The 9,646-nt window shown below is 41.4% G+C and overlaps 2 protein-coding genes across 2 annotated transcripts; both read left to right on the top strand.

Annotated features, from left to right (window-relative positions):
• LOC110735619 lies at positions 1-822 on the top strand. The gene has a single exon (XM_021915806.1). The coding sequence runs from the start codon at positions 1-3 to the stop codon at positions 820-822; it is 822 nt and encodes a 273-aa protein (XP_021771498.1).
• A 1,018-nt stretch (positions 823-1,840) lies between these two features.
• On the top strand, positions 1,841-2,497 carry LOC110735618. Its single transcript, XM_021915805.1, has one exon. The coding sequence runs from the start codon at positions 1,841-1,843 to the stop codon at positions 2,495-2,497; it is 657 nt and encodes a 218-aa protein (XP_021771497.1).
• The last annotated feature ends 7,149 nt before the right edge of the window (positions 2,498-9,646 follow it).

The following is a 9,646-nucleotide window of genomic DNA, read 5'->3' as shown; positions in this document are numbered from 1 at the left end:
ATGTCTGAAGTTGATGCTGTAGAAGATGGAAATACTATGAAAAATCGCAAGGAAGGTCCAATCCCCAGAAATGTTGATGATTTGCATTCGTTCAAGGATATGCTTCGAGGTGCTACTTATAGCACATCACGTGTCAATACTGAAACTGAGGTAATTGACATTGATATGGATGACGTTTCTGATGATGAGAAGATACCAGAGGAAATCCTTAAGGATGAGCGCTGCCCTGTGATTCAGTTGACAAAGGAGGAGAAGGCGAGACTCAGGCAGCCATGGATGAATTCCCTAATCATCAAACTCTTTAGTGGCAGAATAGGATACATGGGATTGATGAGAAGGCTAAAAAAGAAATGGAATATTAAGGGGGGATTAGCCCTCACTGACATAGGATGCAATTATTATATTGCTAGATTCTCTAATCAGGCATATTATAATTACGTGCTCACGCAAGGTCCATGGATGCTTGATGATAATTATCTCATCATTCGGAAGTGGGTGCCTAACTTCGTGCCTGATGAATCTCCTATCAAAGTACTCACAACCTGGGTTCGCATTCCCAATCTTCCAGTGGAGTACTTTGACATCAACTTTCTCAACAAAGTTGGATCTAAGATTGGCAAGGTCTTGCGTATTGATAAAACCACTACACAAGCCGAACGAGGACAATTCACTAGACTCAGTGTAGAGATTGATTTGTCTAAACCCCTATTGTCAAAATTCTGGTTGAATGGTAGAATATGGAGGATTCAATACGAAGGCATTAAAATGGTCTGCTTTAAATGTGGGAAATTGGGCCATGTTGCTGATGAATGTGAAGCATAAGCTACTAAGGATCAAATGAAGGAGATGGTCATTCATGATAACCCTCTACATGAACAAATGCAAAAGCCAGAGGAAAGGGAAGACTTTGGATCTTGGATGTTTATCAAAATACCGACTCAAAAGAAAATACTGAAAGGCACTAACATTCCAGAGGCGGTTGCAAACACCACTCCTGGTGGCTTAAAAGGTCCGGAGAAGGGCGATACTAGAGTTGAACAACGTAGGTTTGAAAAAGGGAATAATCTCCAAAATATTTCTGTTCGCAAAAATCACGGGAAAGGATCAAGATTTTCGGCATTGGAGATAGAAACTAATGAGCATGATAAGGAACATAATGAGGAATTGCAAGATATGGATGACTCTTCGAAAGATAAAGAGGAAAATAATTTTCCATCAATTAATTTGAGGGAGAACTCTAAGCAAATTAATTTTAAGGATAATTTTGTTCCCAAAGATAAAACAAAAAATATCAAATCTAGTCAACATAATCCAAAACCAAGAAATTCTGTTTCCAAAAATTATCATGCGGAAAAGGGGTATCCTAATTTGAATGGAACTAACAGCCCACTCAGAGAGAAGGGAATCAACACGATTGATCCTATTACCATAACTAATTCGAATACAAGGCAAGGCAAAGAAAATTTGTTTTTCTCTTTCGAAGCAAACCACCAAGCCTTCTCACAAGCTAATGAAGTAATATACCAAGGATCTGAGAAGCCAAGCCAAGCAAGTCTGAAGCAAGATCTTTCCATCAGTCATGTTTCCAACTCCTTAACCGATCACTCTGAGCATCCCCCCGGAGAAAACCCTGTTCGTGGGCCACCCATTGGAACACCCTTATTTGATGATCACAACCCCAATGACGCATATATTGGAGTTGAGCCTGGATTCTTTCCTACCACCAATCTCGAATCCTAAGGAGTTGGTGGCCACGCTGAAAATTCCAGTTGAACTGCAGCGCTTTCTAAGACTCAATAGCAATGCTTTTATGACAAGCCTTCCTTCAATCCCGTTGTCTATGGAAGAAAACTTACCGAATTTGGCTCCGAATTCTCTACCAATTTCTTGTATGATATGGAACGTACAGGGTGCAGGTAGTTCAAATTTTATTAGATCACTGAAAGACCTAATTCATACTCATAAACCGAATGTTTTGACTCTTGTTGAAACTCACATGGGTGGAGAACAAGCAGTTAAGATTGCAAACATCATTGGCTATGATGGCCATGAAAGAGTGGATGCCATGGGGTTTAGTGGTGGAATCTGGGTGTACTGGAAGACAGAGTTTGTTAAAGTTAACCCGATCCTCAAACATAACCAACATATCACCATGGAAATTACAAGAGTTGGAGAAACACCGTGGTTTTTTTTGGCTGTGTATGCTAGTCCGTATCCCACGAAGAGGAAGGAATTATGGGAGGAGTTAAAGGACTTCGCTAGACATAATTATAAGCCCTGGATGATTGCGGGTGACTTTAACGACACAAGATTTCCCTCGGAAAGAAACACCTCCTGTAAGGAGACGGACAGAAGATCAAAATTGTTCAACAATTGGATTGAAGAGATGGAGCTCGTTGAGGCGGAGTTCTCTGGGGCTGCTCATACTTGGGCGCGTGGGCGCTCTTTGGAAACAAGGCAGAGTGGTAGGCTTGATCGAGCCCTATGCAATGAGTAATGGGCCCTCCGGTTTGAAAAGGTTGCCATGAAGCATTTACCAGCCATTCATTCCGACCATTACCCCATATTTATATTTCCTAATGGATTTGTTCCATTGCAAGCATTACATAGGCCATTCCGCTTTCAAGCAACATGGATGGCCCATGAGAATTTCAAGGAGTTTGTTACTCAAAAGTGGGATCATAGCAGTCCATTATTACCAGCCTTTTCAAAATTATCAAAGGAATTGCAAACATGGAATCGAGATATTTTTGGTAACATCTTTAAGCAGAAAAGAGCTCTTATGGCACGAATAGGTGGCATACAGAAACTCCTCTCCATTCGCCAGGACAGGGGCTTAATCAAACTGGAAAATAAACTTCGTCGCGAGCTAGATGAAGTTTTATCCAGAGAAGAAACCTTGTGGTACCAAAAGTCTCGAATTGATTGGTTAAAGGATGGGGACAAAAATACGACTTTTTTCCACTTACTACCATTGTTCGTAGGTGGAAAAATCGTATCGTGGCTATAAAAGGGAATTATGGGGAATGGCTACAAGACAAAGAATTAATCAAAGAGCATATAGTGAACTATTTCTCGCAACTCTTTACAGATGAAGGTGAACCTATTCGTTTTGATGTGCCACAGGATGTTTTTCCGGAACTCCCACTAGAACAATGGAGGCTTCTTACTCGGCCTTATTCATGTACTGAGATTGACACTATGGTAAAAGACATGGCTGCTCTTAAGGCTCCGGGTCCCGATGGATTTCAAGCTCTATTCTACCAAAAGAATTCGGAACTTGTAGCACAATCTGTATATGATACAATACTCCCGATTCTTGAAGGGAAGGGTATGCCTGAGAATTTTAATGACACTTTCATTGCTCTCATTCCGAAGCTTGAGAAATCTGAACTGACCTCTCAGTTTCGTCCTATAGGGCTATGTAATGTTGCCTATAAGATTGTCACAAAGGTCTTAGTCAATCAAATTAAACCGATTCTTCCTAACTTGATCTCAAACACTCAATCAAGCTTTGTCCCGGGCAGGCAAATAATTGACAACATTGTGATTATGCAAGAAGTTTTACACACCATGAGAAGAAAGCAAGGAAAGAAAGGTTACATGGCAATCAAAATCGATTTTGAAAAAGCCTATGATAGGCTTCGGTGGTCGTTTATCCGTGATACCTTAGTGAAAATGAACTTACCTATCACCATGATTGAGGTAATTATGGAGTGTATTACCACAACATCTCTTCAAATTCTTTGGAATGGCGAGCCCTCTAATAGCTTCAAACCAAGCCGGGGTGTTCGACAAGGAGACCCCTTATCTCCATATATATATTTGTGATGTGTATGGAACGTCTTTATCAGGTTATAGAGGCGGCTATTGTGAATGGCTATTGGAAACCAATTCGAGCAAGCAGGGATGGACCCTTACTCTCAAATTTATTTTTTGTGGATGATATTGTACTTTTTGCGGAAGCCACTGTGGATCAAGCATGCTTGATACAAGCTTGTTTGGAACGTTTTTGTTAAGCTTCAGGGCAGAAAGTAAGCTTGCCGAAATCTCATGTTTTTTTCTCAAATAATGTAGAGTAGGGGATGCAACAAGAGATAGCAGCAACCTTGAGAATGGAGACAGCGACGGACCTTGGCCTATATCTAGGCATGCCTACTCTCACAAGCAGAGTTACCAAAGGTACCTACAGTCACCTATGTGAGAAGATAGATAGACGATTAGCAGGGTGGAAGACCAAATACTTATCCTTAGCTAGATGTATTACTTTGGCTAAATCCACCTTATCTACCATGTCCTTCTATTCAATGCAAACTGCCAAGGTGCCTCGTACAATCTGTGATGACATAGACATAAAAGTAAGGAGGTTCATTTGGGGTGGCAATGAAGATATGCGTAAGATTCATATCCTTGCTTGGGACACCCTCCAAAAGCCGAAAGCTCATGGAGGCATTGGCATTTACTCAGCCAAACAAGCTAATGCATCCTTTCTCACAAAATTAGGCTGGAGGGTACTCACTGAACCTAACTCCCTGTGGTCAAGGGTGTTGCGTGCCAAGTATTGCAAAGGGAGATGTGATATAGATATGTTTGAGCCAAAAAGAGATATGTCGAATGTATATAGCGGAATCACTGACAATGCTAAACTTCTTGGAGAGGGTATGCAAATTGCAGTGAGTAACGACCATAATACCTTGTTTTGGGATCATAAATGGGTGGGGGATGAGCCTCTAAGCAATTTGGCTACGCAACCAATCCCTCTTGAATTGGCTGGAGCAACAGTGGCTGAAATGTGGGAAGACAATAGTGGCTGGAGATGGAATATTTTTGCACCGTTTCTTCCACAAGACACTCTCAAGCTAATACAAAATCATGAGCTCAAAATTGATCCAAATATAGGTGATTTGGTTTATTGGAAAGGTGATTCAAAGGGAAGATTTACGATTAAATCCGCTCTGAGAATCATGAGACAGGAGAGTGACTCTCTTGATGAAAGCTGTTGGGATCTAGTTTGGAAAGCACCCATACAATAGAGGATACGAGCATTTCTTTGGCTTGTTTGTCATAATCGTGTGCTTTGCAACCTGAGTTTATTCAAGCACAATCTCATTGACTCCCTTGCATGCCATATATGTGGTACACGTGAAGAGTCTACACTCCACACCCTTCGTGACTGCCCTGCTGCGAGGATGGTGTGGCGTAAACTAATTCAGCCTACACCTTCATTAAAACACTTGAGCATCAAAACAATTTTTTTTTTCTTTTGCTCTTTTTTTTTTCTTTGTACTCACTTGGAATTTTTCACTTTGAACAACAATTTTTCAATATTTATTCCAATCTATAAAAATAAGAACAAATAAAAACTTCTCAAGCCCACCCAAAATTGTGCAAATAAATATGCACACTACAAAGTCCCTCCCCTCACTCACTAATAGCTCCCCCAAGCCAAGCTCGGGACTAGTAACCAATGGGGCAAAATAGGCTTGTAATGTGGTTAATAAACAATAAACAGTCAAGGCAACAACATGGGTAGCAAGAAGGGAACAAATATATCTAAAATCATCTAAAGGCCACCTAAAAGAACAAATGCCTTCGTCCTCCTCATTGTGCATAATAATGAGTCATACAAATACTACTCAGAGTTATAAACCAATACTCAACTTCATTGACATACCAGGAACTAAAACACATTCCTAACCAAATCAACTAGTCAAGCACTATATTCACAAGCAGTTGGATAAAATTGACTCATGTTAAGACATCAAAGCAATTAAACATCAAATCATGACTAACCTATCCACAATACTCATCATCAAATACCAAGAATCAAAGCCATCTTCATGTATGGGGCACAAGGGAGCATGATTTATCATTCATTGGTTCGTATTTTTGTATTTTTATATATATTTTTTTTAAAGCAGTAAATCTACCCTAGAAAGCAATAAAAACTATACTAAAGCACACACAAAAATAAAATAAAATAAAATAAAGAAAATAAAATATACCTATATCCAAAATCTCCCCCAAGCCAGAATCAGACAATGTCCTCATTGACTCGGGAATTAGCCAAGCGTGACTAATCATCACCATCCTCATCCATTTGGCCAGACTCACCGCCACTGCCACCTGCACCACCAGAAGAACTACCACCAAAATAGTTAGGGTGAACATCCCCCCCTAACCCCCCAGAGGGAAAATCCTGGTCGTACCCGGTATATGTGGAATAGTCAAAGTATGTACCATGTGTAGTGGGATCCACATATCCCTGGGGTGGAGTCTGGTACCAGTTAGGACGAACTACACTGTCAGGAATATCACCCCAACGAGCATAGTCATCATACATAGGAAATAGGGCTCTACCCTGGTTCCTCTCTACGTACCCCAACCTCCTATCAATAGACCCTACCATTCTCCTAAGGTCTCCCTGCTCCCTTTCTACCCTACCTATGGCCTGACCTATAATCTGCATATCCCAAATGGTCTATGAGGTAGGGACAGGTGGTGGCCTAGGTTGAGGTACGTGAGGTGGAGGTGGTGGTGCCTCATAGTGAGGTTGTGGAGGTGATGGTGGACGAGGTGAAGCACGTGGTGGACGCTGGGACAAACCCTGTGCGTGAGCAAGTAGAATGTCGTAGGTATACGACTCTTGCCCAGGGGGAAAGGCTGTCAACTCAGGGTTAGGGAGGGGGAAAACAGGGATGTACTCCCTGTCGACTCTGACTAACCACTCTGAAACTTGGTTACGACTGGTTTTAATCCAGTTTAGAAATTGCATGTATGACAGGTTTATCTGATATTCCCCCCCCCCACAGTTAGTAATCCCTGCATACTTAGACTCACTGAACCCAGCCTTTTTAAGGGCTATCCTAGTGATAAGGCCGCCAATGTGAATGGGGGTTTTAGCATTATTGCTACAGGCATTAGCGTGCCTACTCAGGTGATGAATAATATAACAGGAGATGTTCAATCGTCCATAACCAAAAACATAATGCCCTAGGATAGCTAATTCGTTAGTTTGAGCATTGTGGGGTTCGTGACGTCCCAGAAAACAGGTCCCTGAAAATTTGTGAAAAATTTTAGGGACGGGGTGATGAAATGGAAGAGTACTGGCATGCTGCGAATTAGGGCAGTTTTTGCCCGTTAGAGAAAAATAAATATCATTTGCCTTATACTCTTCACTCCATTCAGTAAGGGGAGAGGAATCCAGTTTAAACAGTTCGGCAAATTCTACATAATTTAAACTAATATTTCTGTTGTTTAATCGAAAATGTAGAATTGGACCATTCCTAGATTGTACTACATTAAGGGATGAAAGAAATTCACATGTCAACTCCCTATATGTCGGGTAGTACATATCAACAAATTTTCGCATACCTATATCAGCCATGAATTGTTTAACATGATCATACAAGCCTAATTTCTTAAGAGTGTCCCGGTGTAACCACCGGGAAGAAATTACCTCACGTCCGGCAAATGGTCATGCTGATCGGATGTAGTAATCCGAATGGTTGGCCACAAATCCGGAAGTTGGAGCTCCGGATCGTACTAAACTCCTTGGCCCGATTCCGAACCCGACCCTGAACCGTGAACGCTTCTTTGTCTCTTGAACATGGAAAAATTGTGATTGTTGAACCCTTCAAAAGTAATAATATCAGTATAGGAATGTAGGGGATGAAGAGGGGAGTATAATGATGGGAAAAACTTAAGATTTGGATAGGGGATGAAGGAAAAAACGTAGAGAGAAGTTAGAGAAAAATGGAGTTTTAGAGGGAGAAAGCAATGGAGGAAGGAGTAAGAAGGAAGAAAGAAAGGAGAAAAGAAAGTGAATCCGAAGAAATAGAGGCGCGCCCGGCCGGGCGACCTCTCGCCCGGTCGGGCGATCTTGATTCTTCATGAGAGTACATTCTCGCGCCCGGTCGGGCGGATGTTCGCCTGATCGGGCGAGTTAAAAAAAAAATTCTTTCTCTCGCGCTCGGTCGGGCAAATTTTTGACGTATACGTAATGCTCCCGCGCCCGGTCGGGCGCGAGGCTAAAATTTCCGTATGTCAACTTTTCTTATTTTCTCAAATTTTTGGCTAACTCTTTGTTCTCCAACCTGCGTAAAAATACTCTAAAATATGTTAGTTCCCTCTCTCGTCCTCTCCAAAAAAAAGTAAAAAATAAAAGATTAAAGGGAAAAAAAAGAGAAAAATACGGGTTGCCTCCCACAAAGCGCTGGTTTATCAAGGTCCCGCACGAACGTCCTACCATATGTTAATCAAGATGAGGAGAGATCGGTTAGGTGTAGTAATTCAACTGCACCTATCGTAGCCCCGTCGTGATACAGTTTCAGACGTTGGCCATTCACTTTGAAATCTCCACCTGCTCCATCATATAATTCTACAGAACCGAATTTATTTGCCCTTTTGACAATGAAAGGGCCCGACCACCTGGACTTTAACTTTCCTGGGAATAGTTTAAGCCTAGAGTTGAATAGCAAAACCTTATCGCCCTCTTTAAATTCTCTCGGAAGGATCATCTTGTCATGCCATTTCTTGGTTTTCTCCTTATAGACACGTGCACTATCATAGGCCTGCAAACTAAACACATCTAACTGGTTAAGTTGAAGTAACCTTTTCTCTCCCGCTAGCTTAGCATCTAAATTAAGCTATTTGATTGCCCAATAAGCCTTATACTCTAATTCAACTAGGAGGTGACATGATTTTCCATACACTAGTTTATAGGGAGAAGTACCAATAGGGGTCTTAAATGCGGTTCTATATGCCCAAAGGGTGTCATCTAACTTATCACTCCAATCCTTCCTAGACATTGCTACCACTTTCTGCAGAATAGCTTTAATTTCACGGTTTGAAGCCTCTACTTGCCCACTAGTTTGGGGATGGTAAGCTAAACATGTCCTATGGTATACTCCGTACTTTTTCAGAAGGGTGTCTAACTTCCTCTCATGAAAGTGAGATCCTCCATCACTAATTACGGCTCTAGGGACTCCAAATCTAGGAAAGATGATTTTCTTGAATAATTTGTGAACCACTTTGGAATCATTGGTGGGTGTGGCAATGGCTTCTACCCACTTAGAGACATAATCAACGTCAACAAGTATATAACGATTCCCTTTTGAGGAGGGAAAAGAACCCATATAATCAATACCCCAAACATCAAAAATTTCAACTTCTAAGATACCTGTTTGGGGCATCTCATGCCGCCGCGAGATGTTACCAGTCCTCTGGCAAGAATCACAAGCTATGACAAAGGCTTGAGCATCCTTGAACATGGTAGGCCAATAAAATGCTGACTCGTTTATCTTGGCGACTGTCTTAGCAGGGCCATGATGTCCACCATAGGGGGAGTTGTGGCAGCTAGTGAGTACTCCGGTGGACTTCCCATTCGGGAACACACCTGCGAAACAAACCATCTGCACACTCTCTAAACAAAAAAGGATCATCCCAAAAATAATGTTTAACATCATAAAGGAATTTCTTTTTAAGTTGATAAGACAAGTCAGGAGGTAGAGTACCACCCACTAAAAAATTAGCATAATCTGCATACCAAGGGTGTTGCTCTACAACTGAGAATAAGTGATCATCAGGGAAGGAATCATCTATAGGGAGAGAATCTTTACCATCATCATACCTGATCCTAGACAAG

This window comes from Chenopodium quinoa, unplaced genomic scaffold (assembly GCF_001683475.1).
Source record: "Chenopodium quinoa cultivar QQ74 unplaced genomic scaffold, ASM168347v1, whole genome shotgun sequence".
In the NCBI taxonomy this organism is placed as follows: Eukaryota; Viridiplantae; Streptophyta; class Magnoliopsida; order Caryophyllales; family Amaranthaceae; genus Chenopodium; species Chenopodium quinoa.
The sequence above is the reverse complement of the archived record's forward strand: the minus strand, read 5'-3'. Positions and strand labels throughout refer to the sequence as shown.

Bases quoted from the DNA above. Each gene is read 5' to 3' on its own strand.
- LOC110735619 (XM_021915806.1), top strand. From the start codon at position 1: ATGTCTGAAGTTGATGCTGTAGAAGATGGAAATACTATGAAAAATCGC.
- LOC110735618 (XM_021915805.1), top strand. From the start codon at position 1,841: ATGGAAGAAAACTTACCGAATTTGGCTCCGAATTCTCTACCAATTTCT.